This window comes from Madurella fahalii (genome assembly GCF_045866475.1).
Source record: "Madurella fahalii IFM 68171 DNA, scaffold_6, whole genome shotgun sequence".
Classification (NCBI taxonomy): domain Eukaryota; kingdom Fungi; phylum Ascomycota; class Sordariomycetes; order Sordariales; genus Madurella; species Madurella fahalii.
Genome location: NW_027263976.1, coordinates 3,718,436 through 3,735,691, shown reverse-complemented (window position 1 = coordinate 3,735,691; position 17,256 = coordinate 3,718,436). Strand labels below are relative to the sequence as shown.

General features: G+C 57.2%; 4 protein-coding genes across 4 annotated transcripts; 2 read left to right on the top strand and 2 right to left on the bottom strand.

The window, feature by feature from the left end:
- Window positions 1-2,164: 2,164 nt before the first annotated feature.
- Window positions 2,165-10,488, top strand: MFIFM68171_11124 (Type I Iterative PKS; the record flags this gene model as incomplete). Its single annotated transcript, XM_071066543.1, has 8 exons — window positions 2,165-2,820; window positions 2,877-3,173; window positions 3,230-3,325; window positions 3,393-3,586; window positions 3,667-4,276; window positions 4,334-9,515; window positions 9,574-9,747; window positions 9,829-10,488. The coding sequence occupies 8 exons, from the start codon at window positions 2,165-2,167 to the stop codon at window positions 10,486-10,488; spliced, it is 7,869 nt and encodes a 2,622-aa protein (XP_070922644.1).
- A 142-nt stretch (window positions 10,489-10,630) lies between these two features.
- MFIFM68171_11123 (Heterokaryon incompatibility domain-containing protein) lies at window positions 10,631-12,604 on the bottom strand (the record flags this gene model as incomplete). Its single annotated transcript, XM_071066542.1, has 1 exon — window positions 10,631-12,604. The coding sequence occupies one exon, from the start codon at window positions 12,602-12,604 to the stop codon at window positions 10,631-10,633; it is 1,974 nt and encodes a 657-aa protein (XP_070922643.1).
- Window positions 12,605-13,671: 1,067 nt separating this feature from the next.
- MFIFM68171_11122 (Plasma membrane zinc ion transporter) lies at window positions 13,672-15,603 on the top strand (the record flags this gene model as incomplete). The annotated part of the gene is made up of 5 exons (XM_071066541.1): window positions 13,672-13,933; window positions 14,000-14,203; window positions 14,301-15,077; window positions 15,146-15,245; window positions 15,345-15,603. The coding sequence occupies 5 exons, from the start codon at window positions 13,672-13,674 to the stop codon at window positions 15,601-15,603; spliced, it is 1,602 nt and encodes a 533-aa protein (XP_070922642.1).
- A 580-nt stretch (window positions 15,604-16,183) lies between these two features.
- On the bottom strand, window positions 16,184-16,732 carry MFIFM68171_11121 (uncharacterized protein; the record flags this gene model as incomplete). The annotated part of the gene is made up of 1 exon (XM_071066540.1): window positions 16,184-16,732. The coding sequence occupies one exon, from the start codon at window positions 16,730-16,732 to the stop codon at window positions 16,184-16,186; it is 549 nt and encodes a 182-aa protein (XP_070922641.1).
- Window positions 16,733-17,256: the final 524 nt, after the last annotated feature.

Genomic DNA, 17,256 nt, shown 5'->3' with positions numbered 1-17,256 from the left:
AAAGTTTAGGGAAGACCAGCCAACCAGCTCTTCTTCCCTCCGCCTTCTTAATCCCAAGGCAACCTACGCTGGGCTGTGTGAATAGAATGATTGCTACTAACTCATCGAGCGATCGTAAGTAGTAAGGTACTTAGTTGTGTCGTACGGTATGGTGGCGCTCAGGACCACGGCCTCGGCTTCGGATTCTCGGTTTCGCATTGACTCGGGTGGTCGAAAGGTATTATTTCGCTGCTCAGCCACGCATCGTACATTCTTGGCCAACAAGCCGTGGTATCTACCCGGCGGGGTGGTATGGAGGGGTAGCAATGTCACGAACCACGTTCCGCTTCTGACGCACGTAACGTCCTCTGCAGTTTTGTGCGCTTCGCGGGGGATCAAGCGTGAATATTGTATGACAAGTTACTTTACTACGAGTTCTAACCGGGAATGTGCTCGAGTTTCCTCGAGTTTCGATGTACCTGGTTCAGCATAGTATCCCAAGCGTTATCCCCCCCTACCCGCTTCAGGATGCCCAACCCAGTCGGACGTTAGAATAGTAAACATGCCTAGACCACGGAGTAAGCCTGTTGTTAAACTCCGTCTTGGCGGTGGTCAACCTATAGGGAGTATGCCATCACTACCTGTGGTCGGGCAACACGTGCAAATATTGCAGGTCAATGTAGCATCCCAAGCTGCAGGATGGGTGGCACGGCAGGGAAGGATATCCTAACGTGCATTCATTCGTAGCTTCTTGTTGATCAGGGACCAAGCCCTGTCCACTGCCGAGCCCGGTCCCGAGTTGTGTCGGACCCTGCGCCCCTTGCGTGCTTTAGCCAAGGCTCGGACAGGACTGGGCAAACGGGATGGCGTAGATACGGGACGCGGAGGAAGAATCAGCCGTACCATTGGGGGCGTGTGGATTGGTCGGTGTGTCTGCGTGCGCCTCTACAACGTTGAAGGAAGATGGCAGTGTTTCACTTAGTTCGCAGTGATACTAGGTACTTACATGCTGGTCCTGCTTAACGATTTCGCACCGCCTCATCTTCCATTAGTCGGGATTAGCCTAGTATATTGAAGCAGCACAGCTGAAAACCGGGCTACGGTTAAACAGGTATTGGGCCTCTGATGTGACCTCACCCATACGCTTGATGTGACCTCCCATGCAGGCCCTTATCGAGAATCGAATGATCCTACTATACCGCTGTGTTGCTACGGCGAAGCGAGCTTACCACCACAACCTTGGAACCCGAGTGATTGGAACTTGTCCTACGGCCCACGCGTCTTCACGTTGCAACTCTTGAACCATCCCAACCATTCCCCCGGACTTCGCCCTGATTTCGAGGCCGCTACCCAGCCGCATTGCCCTCCAATATTGACTCTTGGCGCAATGTTCTCTACATGAGCGGATGAATTGTTCCACCGTAAAGTTGCACACAATTCCCGGGGGATCAGATTCAGATACCTTGGCTCCAGTAATTTTGCGTCCCACGTTTCCCTACGCCGCACCGCTTGTGCGTATTACGACCGGGCCGTGTGTCACTCCCGGTACACTACCAAACGACATGTATAAACTGCTTCGGCGCAGTACTGCGAAGGCTATAGAGAACACGCTGTTCAGGGCACCCGACTTAGCGTTGCGGAAGAAGTACTGCGTAGTACTGATGGCCTAACATCATGCAGCTGGGAGGCTCTCTCCCAATGATGGTTCCGTTGCAGTGTACCTACATTGTACTACACGGCCAAGCTATCGGGTGCTTAAAATGGATATCTCAGCGGCCCCGGTATCTTGGGACTCGGAGAGTGATAATGCACGATGCAATGTTCAAGCCGGCTATATTACCAACCACCCAATGCCCGCAATACTAGTAGGAAGGCTGAGGGGGTTGGATGCGTGTTGAGCAATGCGGACATGGCCCGTAATGATAGCCTCTGTGGGTTTGAGGAAGTGTAAAAACTGCCGAGAGAGGAATGGGATACTTATCATTGACCGTTTATGGCTAGACAGACTCCTGCCAGAACAAGTCCTCGCTCGTACCATCATATAAGACGCCTGTACAACCCCCAAGGACATGGACATTTTGCATGACAAGCTACATGCAAGCTGCCTTGCATCTCGACGTCATCTAACCGTTCTGCTCTGCCACTACTCGCCATTACACCACATCTCAACCCGGATCAAGACACTATGGCTGCCTCAGAGGCCCCCATCGCCATTGTCGGCCTGGCCTACCGCGCCCCTGGCGTCGGCAGGAAAGGCCTATGGGACTATCTCGTCCAGGCCGAGTCGGCCTGGAGCAAGATGCCCGCCTCCCGCTTCGACCAGCAGGCCTTCTACACGCCTGGACTGGACAAACGTGGCTGCTTCCAGGCACACGGGGCCCATTTCCTTCCCGACGACATCTACAGCTTTGACGCTGCCTTTTTCAATATGCGTGCCGAGGAGGCCCGCAACTCGGATCCACAGCACCGCATGATGCTCGAGTGCGCCCTCGAGGCGGCCGAGAACGCCGGGCACAGCCTCCTTGACCTGGCCGGGAAGAACATTGGCGTCTACGTGGCCGTCGGGTCGCAAGAGTATGCCCATCAAGTAGCCGAGGACCTTCTCAAGACCAGCGCATTCACGGCGACGGGGATTGCGGGCTGCATGTTTGCCAACCGCCTGTCGTATTTCTTTGATATACACGGACCCAGCGTGGCCATCGAGGCGGCATGTGCGAGCAGTGCGTACGCAACACACCAGGCCTGTAATGCGCTCCGTAATGGTGAATGCGATGCGGCGTTTGTGGGAGCGTCGTCGATCTCTTTCAGCCCCAATCTCTGGATAACTTTGGAGAAGATGGGGTGAGTATTGCTCTCTCTGGAGCTTCGGTTTTTCAGTCTAACATGAAGGGTAACAGAGCACTCTCGGCAGATGGCAGGAGTTACTCGTACGACCACAAGGCCGCGGGTTTCGGCCGTGGCGAGGGAGGCGCCTGTCTTTTGATTAAGCGACTAGACGACGCCATCAAGAACGGCGATCCAATCCACGCAGTGATTCGCAGCTCAGCATGCAATCACTGCGGTAGATCAGAGGGTATCACAATGCCGAGCAGATCAGCGCAAGAGAAGTTACTACGCAAGGTGCATGTTGCCGCTGGCTTGAACCCTTCAGAGACTCCCGTTGTCGAGGGCCACGGGACCGCGACTCCGGCTGGGTGAGTGATCATCGTATCTCTCATTGTGGAAGCAGAAGCTAACAGGCCGCGCCTAGGGACCCTATCGAAGCGGGAGCCTTTGTGTCTGTCCTCGGCAAAGAGCGAACAGCGTCGAATCCACTGTATATTGGGTCTATTAAGTCCAACTTTGGGTGAGTCAAGCTTAAAACCTCGCGCCAGATACACTCACCTTGCTAACCATTGTCTACTCCTGCACAGCCACCTAGAAGGCGCGAGCGGCATGCTTGGGATCATCAAGGCGATCCTGATGGTCAAGTACGGCACAATCCTGCCTACTGCGGGATTTGAGAAGTTCAACAGCAGGATCGAAGGCCAAGAAAAACTGGTTGTAGCCAAGGAGGCGATTCCATGGCCAAAAGGAGAGCCCAGGCGCGCTCTTGTGACGAATTTTGGTACGGAGCCTGTTTCTCCCTTATCATCAACGAGCATCTCAGTGGCCCAGAAAATATACTGACAAGATTCGTTAACGCAGGTTTCGGTGGGAGCAATGCTGCAGTCCTTCTTGAGCCTGCACCGTCACCGGCGGTAGATGGCTTAAACGGGACGGCGATTGTTGTTAGTACTAGTACCGCGCCACATCTCTCTAACGTCAACGGCACCGACAGCACCAACGGTACAGATGGTACAACTGGCACCAATAGCACCAATGGAGTTGCTACACCTGGTTCATCTGTTGCAAATGGCAGCAATGGGTCCGCTCTCACGCCCGACATGTCCCCCGCAAATGGGACTAACGGTATCGTCACACTGGAGCCATTTGCCGCCGTTAACGGCACAAATGGAGTGCACCCACCCAACAAATCCCGCCTCTTCGTGCTTTCAGCCAAGGCAGAAAAGAGTCTAGTTGCGTACTTGCCCGCTTTCAAGGAATACCTAGACGCTGCCGCTCCTAAATTTGGCTCCGACAAGTTTGCCCAGGACCTCAGCTATACCCTCGGACAGCGGCGCACGCACCATCCATATCGCATTTCCGTAGTAGCAGACTCTGCGGTTGACCTTAAGGAGAAGCTAACTGCCCCACCAAAGTCAGTCAGGGTAAGAGACCGGATTGTCGCCTTTGTCTTTACCGGACAAGGCGCCCAGTAAGTTTACACTTGTTCCCTCGGGTGATTCGTACCAAAAGCTGATTGGTTATAAAGATATGCAGAGATGGCTTTGCGGCTACACAATTACGAGGCGTTCGCCATGGCCCTTGGCCAGGCAGAGGATCATCTCCGAAACATGGGGGCTAGTTGGTCCCTGACGGAAGAACTCGGGAAGCCGGCGTCAAGTTCCCGCATCAACGACGCCGAAATCAGCCAGCCAGCCTGCACTGCTGTCCAACTCGCCCTCGTGTCACTCCTCAAGACATGGGGAGTCATGCCGGACAGAGTCACAGGCCACTCGAGCGGAGAGATCGCCGCTGCCTTTGCCGCGGGCCTGATCTCGTTCCGTCAAGCCATCGCTACGGCGTATTTCCGTGGTCAGGCAGCTGCTCAACTTGTGTCTCGGCACCGGCAAGGCGAGAGTCAAAATAAAGGAGCCATGTTGGCCCTCGGCGTCGGGGAAGACGAAGCGTCAAAGCTCATTGAGGAGCATGCCACCGACGGTTACGCAACCGTAGGCGCGGTCAACAGCCCACAGAGCGTGACTGTCTCGGGAGACGAGTCGGCCATTGAGAAAATTCATCAAGTGGCAGAGGCACGGGGCTTATTTGTTCGTCGTCTCAAGGTTGGATTGGCATACCATTCCCGGCACATGGACGAGGCGGCTACATCTTACCAAGAGGCTATCCAGCCTGTCTACGAGGAAGATTCCGTCTTCACTGGAGGGCCTAAGGAGGCGCCTCGCCCATTATTTGTGTCTTCGGTCACGGGGCGCGTTGAAGCCACGGTTGACGCATCCTATTGGGTCAAGAATCTGGTTCGCCCTGTCAAATTCACAGATGCCATCCAGGTCCTTTTGTTGTTACAGCCGGAGAAGACCAACGATAGCACGAAACTGCCGAACCTTGTTGTTGAGATTGGTCCCCATGCCGCTCTCAAGAACCCCATCAAACAGACGGTAGACGCTCTCCGCCAGCGGACCGATCGGCCTTCTTCTTTGACATCGTTCCTCTATCTCCCTTCTCTGGTTCGCGGCACGGACGACACCGTAGCTTTGCTCAACCTCGCCGGCGGTCTATTCACGGCCGGTGTGTCATCCCTGCAAATGGGATCCGTCAACAATACCGACAAGCACAATGCCGATGTGTTGACAGATCTCCCGGCGTATGCATGGGACAAGTCGGCCAGCTACCAGGTCATTTCACGCAACACCCGCGAGTTGTTATTCCCCGGCGAGCCTTATCACCCCCTTCTTGGAAGGAAAATGACGTCGACTGGAAGCAATGGCGAGCGCGCTTACAGGCAACTCTTCACGCTCGACGAGATTCCTTGGATCAGAGACCACAACGTCGGGGGTGCCGTCATTTTCCCCATGACCGGGTACTTGTCATGTGCTATCGAAGCAACCAGAAGGGCGATTGCGCCAAGCACGGTCCCGGCGTTTGTCATTCGCGACTTTCACGTCGTCCGCAGTCTGCAGATCCAAGAAGAGCAGACTGTCGATATCGCAACCAAGATCAGGCCAACCTCCACTCTGGGCGCGCCGACGGTGGCAACTAACTGGACCTTTGAGGTTTCCATTTGGTATGAGGACACGAAGACGTGGGCTACACACGCCTATGGGCGCATCGAACCCGAGACCGCCGAAATGACCCTTGAAAGCCCGACGCTCAAAGAATCCCTTCCCATGATCTCAAGTTCCAGTCTAGAAGAATGTGACCCTAACCTAGCTTACTCTGGCTCTGACGCTGGATCAAAAGGCACGCGTTACGGCCCCGCCTTCCGAAGTACCGTGCGGTATCGCAAGGGGGACGGCGTCACGGTCATTGACCAAAAGCTGCGCGACCTGGGCAAAGAGAAAGACCTGCTCAGCCGATTTGGATCACCATACACCGCAGACCCACCCACACTTGATGGCTTCCTTCAAGGAGGCGGCGCGTTCGATGTGATCGACTGGAAGAGACAAGCGCTGATGCCCAACTATGTCAGTCGGCTCCGCGTGTCCAACGCGATCCCATCGACAGATGCCGAGCAACAACGACTGTCCGTCGTGACCAAACTGCTCGAGTATGACGCAAAGGGAGGGAGGATGCTCATGAGCGTCGCTGCCTTTTCGCAGAACCCCGACGGCTCGCTCACTCCCGTCGCCGAGTGGGAGTCCGTCACGTTCCGGTCTCTTGTCGCCGACTCGGACGAAGATTCGGACCCGGCCTCGGCTCTTCCGGAGAACTGGCGCTGGGAAATGATTCCGCGGTTTGAGTTCCTGCCTCACCAGGATCTGACCAAGCGGTTCCTCGTCGGTGAGCTAACCGCAGAGGAAATTAAACACGCCGAGAATCTTCATGTTGCAGCATGCTATTATATTGCCAAGGCCTTGAAAGAGACAGCTGGTGACGACCGGTCCAGCCTGCCGAATCATCTATCTCGGTTCGTGACGTGGGCAGGCAGAGCCGTTGCCCGGGAATCTCCCCCTGACCTGGACATCGATTCAGAGCCAACAGCCCTGATCAACGCCGTACGGACCCGCGATTCTCAAGGCGAGCTGCTCTGCGCCATCGGCGACGTTTTGACGCCCATTCTGCGGGAGCAAGTTCAGCCCCTCGAAGTGATGCTCAAAGACGGCCTGCTCACGCGCCACTACGAGGCCGACGTGGCCAACGCGCTCTTCAGCAAGACCTTGGGAGCACTCGTTTCCAACCTGGCCGATTTCGAGCCTAACATGCGCATTCTCGAGATTGGCGCTGGAACCGCAGGCACGACGCTCCATGTTCTCAACGCATTGTCACAGGACCGCGAAGATGGCGCGTTCCTCGAGTACACATTCACCGACATCTCGCCTGGCTTCTTTGAGAATGCCCGCCACAAGCTCGCCAAGTGGACATCACGAATTCAATACGAGAAACTGGACATCAGCAAAGATCCGGTGGAACAGGGCTTCACGGCCAAGAACTTTGATCTGATCGTCGCCGCCAACGTGTTGCACGCCACGCCGAACATGCATGCCACAATGACGCATGTGCGCAGCCTTCTCAAGCCGCGCGGCAAGCTGCTCTTGCTCGAAGCCAACAGACACGCGCCCCTGGGGTTGCCGTTTGCGCTGCTGCCCGGTTGGTGGTATGCCGAGGACCAATACCGAGACCCGGAAGAGGGGCCCCTCCTAACTACCAAGTCCTGGGAGAGGCTTCTCGTGGATACCGGCTTTTCGGGCTTGGACGTCCTGATCGAGGACCGGCCCGGCGAGCCTGAGCAGTTGCTGAGCATCATCTCGTCGACGCGGGTCGGCAAGCGGACGGACGATACGCAGATTACCGTGTGTGGCCCGTTCATGGATGACGAGGAAGTCGAGTTTGCCCAGCAGGTAGCCGACGCCATCTCAGACCGCATTGGTTGCCAGACGGCTATCAAACCATTTGCCGAGGTGGATGCCCAGATAGACGATCCCTACTGCATTTTCATCGACTCTCCGCGTCAGACCATCCTCAAGGACGTCTCCTCAAGGGACACTTTCGAGGCGCTGCAGAGCCTGCTCGTGCACAACAAGGGCTTGTTGTGGATCATTCCCGAGTCTGACACTCCAGAGGTCGACATCATAAAGGGCATGATGCGAACCGTCCGTCTCGAGTACGAACCAAAGCATCTGCTCCTGCTTGACAAGGTGCCCTGCGGCACCGCCCAAGGCGTCAATGCCGCGGTGCAGATTGCCGGGATCTTGAGTGATCCCGAGGTCCCTGGCGGCGAAGACCAGGACTACTACTGGCACGAGGGATCCATCCACCAATCCCGCATGCGTCCTCTAAAAGAAGTCAAGGAGCAGTTTGCGGCCGAGCAGGGCATTTCCCTCCGGAGCACCCAGCCTATTTGGGGTGGCTACCCGTTGGAATTGACCATGGATGCCGCGGGCACTCCCGAGGGCATCTACTTCCGCAGACGGAAAGACGTGTTTCCTCAAGGACCTCTGGACGCCAACGAAATCATTGTCCACGTGGAAGCAGCAGGACTGAACTACAGAGACCTGAACTTGGTCTTTGGCTCCGTCCCCTGGGCAAGCGCTGGTCCTCCTGGTTTCGATGGCGTCGGTACGGTAATCGCCAAGGGGGTTGGTGTGAGGGAGCTGCAGGAGGGTGACCGCGTCCTTTTCCTGTCGTTGGAAGGGAGCGCTTTCGCGACGTGCAAGAGGATGCCCTCCTGGCATGCATTTGCCAAGATACCAGCCAGTATCAGCACGACTGAGGAAGCCGCAAGCCTGCCCCTGGCTTACAGCGTTGCCATCGCAGCCCTGATGCACACGGCCCGCCTGAGAAAGAACGAAACCGTCCTGGTTCACAGCGCGGCGGGTGCTGTAGGCCAGGCGTGCATCGCCATTGCTCGCCACCTGGGCGCTTCTCGTATCTTTGTGACGGCCTCGACCGAAGCCAAGCGGGACTTCCTTCACTCAGCGCTCGGAATTCCCAAGAACCAAATCTTCTCGAGTCGGACTCCGCAGTTCAGAGACGCAATCATGTGTGCTACGAACGGGAGGGGCGTCGATGTCATTGTCAACAATTCCGCGTCCCTCGGTGAGAGGCTGCTGCAAGAAACCTGGGAGCTGACAGCTCCCTTCGGCCGATTCGTCGAGATCAACCGGAACAACTTGCAGAGCAGCAGCGGCCTGTCCACGAAGCCCTTTGAGCGCAATGTCAGCTTTAGTAGTGTCGATCTCCGTGAGTTGCACAAGCACCGCCCGGATGCCCTGCAAGCCATCCTTTCCGACTTTGTCCGGCTCCTTCAGTCCTCGGATGTCATTGCGCCCATCAAGCAGGTCACGGCGGTTCCCGTCTCGCAGTTCGCCGAGGGCCTGCGTAAGATCAAGTCGGGCGAGCATGTCGGCAAGGTCATCGTCACCTTGGGCAAAGATGAGCGGGTGCTGGCCGAGAGCAGCTTGCAGCCGTCACAGCTCCAATTGGACGCTGAAGCAACGTACCTCGTCACGGGCGGTACGCGCGGCATTGGACTGTCGCTAGCGTATTGGATGATTGAAGAGGCTAACGCCAAGAACGTGGTGGTGATTGGGCGTAGCGGAGCGAAGGGTGACGAGGCGCAGCAGCTCCTGAAGAAGCATGACGGCGTCAACGGTGTGCGTGTCAGGGCTCTGGCCTGCGATGTTGGGGACAAGGAGGCGCTAGCGAGTCTTTTGGAGGAGATCAAGGATGAACTGCCTCCTGTGAGGGGTGTCATACACAGCGCGCTGGTACTCAACGTGAGTTTCTCTTCGACATCCTTTTTCAGAGCGCACCGAGCTAACGTCTGGGAACCAGGACAAACTGTTCCAAAATGCCACGTACGAAGATTGGCAAGCCATTACGACTCCCCGAATCCAGGGTGCGTGGAACCTACACGAGTTGCTGCCGGATCTTTCCTTCTTCATCGCGCTCTCTTCATTCCTCGGGGACACGGGCAACGCCGGACAGTGCATCTACGCCGGCACAGCTGTAAGTCATATCATCTCCCCCCCTTTTTTTTTTCCTCACATTTCTTGTCCGTTCCGGGCCTGACACCACCACGCACAACAGTCTTTCTACGACGCCTTCGCCAGACACCGCAACTCCCTCGGGCTGGACACCATCTCAATCTCCCTGCCCGTAGTCCTCGGCGTCGGCTACGTAGCGGCCAACGACCTCACGTCGCAGCTCAAGCAGACGCTCGGCGGCACGCTCCGCATCGAGGACATCATCACCATCGTCAAGTCGGCCATCGCCGGCGGGCCCCGCTCCCCGTTCGTTTCCAACGACGGCAAGTCCACCGCCTTCAAGCTGCACGTGCACGGCAGGCCGCTCAGCCACATCTTCTGGAAGTACTTCCACCCGGTGCTGCTCAAGCACGTGCTGCAGGCCGACGACCCGCTCAACACAAAGCACGTCGACGGCTCCGGCGGCGGCGGCGGCGGCGCGGGAGGGGGCGTGGAGGACTGGCGGAAGGCGGACGACCCGTTGGCGGGCTTGACCGAGGCGCTCATCACTAAGGTGTCCAACATGACAATGATCGCGCGTGACGACGTCGAGGCCGACGCGCCGCTGGCCAACCACGGGCTGGACTCGCTCGTGTCGGTCGAGCTGAGGAACTGGATCCGGCGCGAGACGGGCGGCGTGGAGCTCGCGCTGACCACCATCACGCAGGCGGTGAGCCTGCGGGCGCTGGCCGCGTACATCCTGACGCAGGTGGAGGCCAAGTGAAATGCTTTGTTTCCTTGTGGTGGTGTTCCGAGTCACACAGGGGGTCCAAGGGCGCAGCAGAATGAGAATTGGTGCTTGGGAGTCTTGGAAGGACAGGTTATCTGCCAAAGGGGCTAATTTTTTGCGCTACTCGTAGTATTTATCATTCTAGGATAATCTCTTGCACGGCGGAAAACTTTCCATAAAATGCCTCGATCGTATCCCACGAACTGAGAGATGCTAATATGGCGATACCGAACCTCTTGTAGCGGCCTTGCTCGCTCTGCTGAAGACAGATGCAGGTGAGCTCAGGGTTCCGAGGCGGCAGCTTTCTGCTTCCAGCGAGCAAGACGACTTCGTTGGAGGCCCAGCTGGTGGGCTGTCCTTCTGGGGATGGCGGCCCAACGTCGATGTCGAGGTGAAGCACAAGTTCATGCTCCCCGTGTTTGATTTCGTAAAATGTAGCTGACTGTCCCAGTCGCTGTTTCGGAGTGATGATGGTCGCTGTCAGGAGCCGGCCTTGGATTGTGAGACGGCCGCCGGTGGCTATGCCGAGAGGATTGGTCTTATCGAGGTATTCGCAAGACGCGTCTATGACGGTGAAGAGTGGTGGATCTGCACTCTGGTTCCTCCAGGCGCGCGCCTGAATGGATGCCCAGGACCATGTGGGAGGACACCATTTGGCGGGCCGGCCACGAGGTCTATTATCCGCCACATACCACAGTAATTGTTCCGGAAGAGAGGGGCCAGACCACATGCCTGCCAGATATTTCTCGTCTGGAAGGGCACCCTGAAACTCTCTGGCGATGGCCGACAATGCTGGGAGCCTATCGTAGTCCATCGTCACGCCCATGGACGTGTACTCGCTCACAATCCTCCGCCAAAGTTGAACTCGGGTATCCTCTTTGTCCAGCTCGCTCCGAAAGTCGGATTTTGGACTGGCTTTTTCAAAAGAGCGTCCCATATCCAATGTCGTGAATCCTCGCCGGAGTTGTCCACACTCGCAGTCCAGCGCTTCAAAGCATTCCCATGCAAGTTCGTTTTGTGTAAAGTATAAGACACGAGGAGACACCACCCGCTCCTGGTAAGTCCAGGCTCTGGATACCAACGGTAAGTCTTGCCTTGTGTCTATCTCAAACGAGTCGACGTCTCGTGCGTAGAGGTGCCTGAAACGCGGCCTGGCCCAGACGTCAAACTCTGTCTCCGCAAGAGGGACGGTGAGAATGTGCGTTGCGTCCGGGGATAGCGCATAGAGGCCACCGTTCCCGTTCTGAGCGTGGGCTGCGGCAAGGGTGAGATAGGCGTGCCCATATACGCCGTACATCTTGGACGACTCGCGCAGCCAGTCGTCCACGTCACGCTGGATGATGCATACCGAGTCAATCCACAGGTACCGGATGCCGAGCCTGCGGGCGAAGTGGGCGGCGTCTTGGAATGTCCGTGGCATCGTCTGCCACGGGATTCGAGTTTGCCTGTCCACGAGGGTGTCTCGGGTTGTCTGACAGTCGGGGATCAGCCCTCCCCAGCAGTGGCTCAGCGCCACATAGCGGGCGGAGGAGGCATCGGTGACATCAGCCGTATTCCGCAGGACAACATCTACCGGGCCAGAGTCATGACCGAGGGGGACAAAGGCAGCAAGATCAATTAGCCTCGTCGGCAAGAACGGATCCGACCCCGCGTCGCACCGCCGGTGGCGCTCTTCGCAGGCGGACAAGCGGCTCCTGGTCCATTCCAGGGCGTCTTCCGACGCCGTGCTCCCGCAAGGAAACCGTGACAGGGTAGGAAATTTGATACCGTGCGGGGCTTCCTGGCCGTCCCTGAGCAAGATGAAGAGCTCCCACGAAGTCGACGCATCCCCGTGCCAAGAGAAATGGGCGTCGAACCCGAGAACCGATCTGCAGTGGAAGGCAAGCCGACACGTGAGGCATCCAGCATCTCCTGCTTTCTTCCAACGAAGCAACTGCGATGCTCTGGTTGCGGCGCTTGACTGGGGGTCGTGCGTGGAGTTCAAGTAGCTTTGGGCGGCCCAGAAGAGCCTGAGGCCAATGCTTTTGCTGTCGAAGCAGACAGCGCATTTGTCTCGCCCGGGTCGCGCATCCTTGGCAACCCCGCGGGCCGGAGCGCTATACGCAGCCATTCTTGTTACCGTCGACGCAGCCTGCCGGACTGTCAGACCGGGCACCCGCCGCTGGCCTCCATTGGGGCCCTTCCAGCGGCCAACCCAGCTACCCAACCACGCCGCACACGTGATGAACCGGCAGCCTGCAGCCCAACCACCCACATGTTCGGGACGCTACCCGGCGGCGTTCAGCAGACTAATCAGAGATATCGCCATGGCACACCTCGGGATCCGGAGATACCGAGTTGGCGGTCGACACCACCAAGCCGTGCAGTACATGTAATTAATTCCCAAGTTAATTAGGCACTTTCTAAGCTTCTGTCAGTGATCGCAAGTGAATATCAACGTGTGTTCTACCATGAAGTCCATGAATCACGCTTAACCCTGGACCCATGTTCAGCTGTCCAGCTGATCCCGTCGTTTCTAGAACCTCGCTGGCTCTTGGAAAATTACCAGTGACTTGGGTACACTAGGTAACGTTAGGTGCCGGTCCCATGACCAGCATTACCTTTTCAGGTCGACACTTTCCCCGCTCTCGCTCACAACGGAACCCGGCGGCTGATGTTGTCCAGGCGGTTGGAGCGGCATGCAGCGCTGAAACAGCTCGAGTCCGTCACAGATTTCCTTCGCTTTGGCAATGGTCAATGTGGCAACGCTTGTAATTACTTCCAAGGCGTTCGGATCAGAGCGTCGTACTTTACGTAAAAGTGCAGGTTCCGTAAGTTTCCGAAACGGACCGCTGCTCCCGAGGTCCACCGCCAAGTTTTCGTCACAGCGGCGAGAAGGCCGGAATGCGAAGTGCTGCGTGCAGCTGCGTATAGGTAGGTACCTTGCTGACCCTGCAGGGGTGCCCGCGGGGCTTCAAGTCACCGCTGCGCCCCACTAATAGATGCTTGTAGGCGACTGTCGAGGCCCAGGTCTTCTCGGTTCTCGTCCAAGGCCATTTAAATCCTTTTTTGCAAAGGAGTCATCACCACACATATAATAACAAAAACCAGCCGTCCGGACCGGGACAGCGTTGGAGACACAAAGTTAGACCTGCACGGACGCCGCACGTGCCCGTTGCCCGTTGCCCGTTGCCCGTCATGAATCGGCCATCCAGGACAGACGATGACCTGGAGCATCCGACGTGGAACCAGAACCCGCCTTTTCTGGCCGCTGACCTCACCACCCGCCAAGACCTAAACGGCATTGCCAACACCCGCGAGCATCGTGGCCAATGCGCCGGCACCACCAACGGTCTCGGCCTCCTCAAGGACGAAAAACACGCTCGAGATGGTGGTGTTTCCGACTTTGACACTGCATCCCGTCTGCGCTCCGCTCCTGCAATGAGCGGCCGGCTTGCCCGTAAGTGGTTTCCCTTCGATGATTTCCGTCAAGCCCGCCGTTGCCTGCTGACCAGCCGAACTGCAGGTCCGCTCATTGCAGGAACCGAGACAGTGCCTGGTGGTGATGGCCATGCCTGTCGTTACACGCCGCCAATTCGACCCCCTTCGGGTTGGGTTGGCTGGGCCGTGTCGGTCGTCGTTGTGTCGACCATCATCAATGTTGCCTGGGATTTTATCCCGGCTTTGTTCGCGAGCAGAATCAATCCGGCCGTCACGAGTGCCGCCAGAGGTCAGCCAGCCCCTTTTTTTGCCGCGCCAGACAACAACCCCGCCATCGCCCAGCAAACTCTCACTCTCGTGTAAACCCGACACTGACCCATTTACAGTCAGAACAACTTTACGGCGTCTCACCAAACGCCAGGATGCTTGCGCCGGCAGCGGCGCCGGGACGTCTAATGACTACAACATGCCGCTTCATGTTGGCGCCTTGTTCATCATCCTGGGCGTCTCGAGCCTGGCGTGCGCCCTTCCCATGCTCGCCTCCAAGTTTCCCGTCCTTCGCATTCCCAAGCCCTTCTTCTTCGGAATCCGCCATTTCGGCACCGGCGTCTTGCTCGCCACTGCTTTTGTCCACCTGCTGCCCACCGCCTTTATCTCACTCGGGAACCCCTGCCTCTCCAACTTCTGGACCACCGATTACCCGGCCATGCCGGGCGCCATCGCGCTCGTCGGCATCTTCTTCGTCAGTATCATCGAGATGATCTTTAGTCCAGCGCGCAGCTTCGCCCCTCGCCCCCGGCTTGCAGGGGACGTCGGGTCCGGAACCCGAGCCCGCCGGGCTTCCATGGCGGGCGGACACTGCGGTCACGCGAGCGATGTTGCGGCGGCCATAACACGCCCCACAACCAACGCGCGCCGCCCGAGCATCGAGCAGGCTCCGCTGCAGGGAACTCGGGACAACCCGGCGAGTGCCTCCAAGGAGACGCTAGAGATAGAGTCTCAGAGCGGTGCGCTCACCGAAGAGCAGCTGCACAAGAAGAGCATTCTGCAGTGCATGTTGCTGGAGGTGGGCATCCTGTTCCACAGCGTGTTTATCGGCATGGCCCTGAGCGTGGCGATTGGGGGTGACTTTGTGATCCTCCTGATTGCGATTGCGTTTCACCGTATGTGCTCACCTCAATCGGCCTTGATCCCCCCCCATCTATGTGCCAGCTAACCCCTCCGCGAACAGAAACATTCGAAGGCCTCGCCCTCGGCGCCCGCATCGCCTCCATCACCTGGCCCAAAGACACCCTCCAGCCCTGGCTGATGGTGCTCGCATATGGATGCACGTAAGTTGCCGCCTTCCAACACACGCACCCCCCCCCGGGGGGGGTCACCAACGGAATGTATATCAACGCATGGATCCCGTACTAACGCTCCGTGCACAGAACTCCCATAGGCCAAGCGATCGGCCTTGCCACGCACACCCTCTACAGTCCCGACTCGGAATTCGGCCTGATCCTGGTCGGGACCATGAACGCCGTGTCGTCCGGACTGCTAGTGTTTGCCGCCCTGATTGAGCTGTTGGCCGAGGACTTTTTGAGCGACCACAGCTGGAGTGTGTTGAGGGGGAGGAAGCGGGTTGCGGCCTGCCTGCTGGTGCTTTTCGGGGCGGCTTGTATGAGCTTGGTTGGGGCGTGGGCTTGATCATGCCTTGGGGATGTCGGTTGACTGGTTTGGGGTTTGGGGTTGGAGTTTGGTACCCTGCGATTCCGGCAGTCTCAAGGCACATCCGCGAGAGGAGGTGTCCTGTCCCGTCCCGACAAGATGAAGTGAGTGGTTCCTGTTTTAGGAAGAATCCGCGGCGTGCAACAACCTTAAGAGAGCAGTGGACAGCGGACAGCGTTATGATGTTGTGATATTGAGAGGCAATCGTGTGTCCTCATGACTACTGGATAAACTCAAACGCTAAAGTGGCAATCCGAACCTCTGCCATACGCTGCGTACATGTGTGCAATACGACTAACCCTTAGTCAAACCATCTCGTTATACGCTCCATGATCTCTTTCGCCAACTTGAACATATGCCTTGGCATTGCAGCGAGCCATCCCCACACAGAACCGGGGAGATTGAAGAGGTTTTCGCGCAACTCGTCCTGCGATACATAAGTCAGATGGGGAAGTGGACGAAAAGAGAAAATGCTGATGATGGTCAAACGTACCCATTTGAGGTAAGGCTTCCAGAAAATTGCGTCTCGAACGATCTGGTACGTCTGCCGACCGATCGCCTAGATCAGAGCCCAGAACTTCTTTTTCTCAATCTCCTTCATCCGCTTGTCGAGGGTCTTGAACTGCTCGTTGACGATGTCCGAAGTCTCCTTGGTCCGCTTGTCGAGGGTCTTGAACTGCTCGTTGACGATGTCCGAAGTCTCCTTGGTCCGCTTGTCGAGGGTCTTGAGTTGCTCGTTGACGTCGTCGGAGTTCTTCTTCATCCGCTGGTCGAGGGTGTTGAGGATGTCGCATAGGTTGTTGACGACGTCATAAGTTTTCTGCACCCGCTCATCGAGGGTCTCTGGCCGCTCGTTGATGACGTTGGAAGTCCTGATGGCTTCATCCGTCGATTCGATGGGAGCGAGATGGTCATTCAGCTTCTCCAGTTTGCGGCTCGAGCCATTTGAACTGGAGGATGGCGGATGATAGGGTCGGATGAAACTGGGGGCGATGAAACTGGGGGGGATGAAACTGGGGGGGATGAAACTGGGGGGGATAAAAGTCCGGGGGCGACGGAGGAGACGGGTACGAGTCATGGACTGCGCGAGTATCGCCCTTCGAATCATGGTGACGTATGTGCTGTAGTCTAGCAGTGAAGAAGTCTGGCCAGGTGTTGCTATGAGCTGTTGGTGAAACGAAACGAGCAGTGAATAAGTATGGCCGGTTGATGGTTTGAGAAAGTTGGTGAAAGAAGAGTCCTGGGGGAGGGCAAGTATTAATGCCACTGCATTCCGGTCACAGTCCCAGTGCCGCCCCAGGTCCGGGGAAAGCGTGTTCGGACGGCAGGAGTGGAGTTACCTTGGAAGTTTAACGTGGCAGGAGGCGCTCCCATGTGAATGTTGTTCTGGGCAAGGTCGAGCCTGCGCTAGGTTAGCAGACATTTCTAGCGCGAGTTAGCCGCATGCTACTGCATTCCGGTCACAGTCCCAGTGCCGCCCGAGGTCCGGGGAAAGCGTGTTTGGACTGCAGGAGTGGAGTTACCTTGGAAGTTTAACGTGGCAGGAGGCGCTCTCATGTGAACGTTGTTCTGGGCAAGGTCGAGCCTGCGCTAGGTTAGCAGACATTTCTAGCGCGAGTTAGCCGCAAGTCG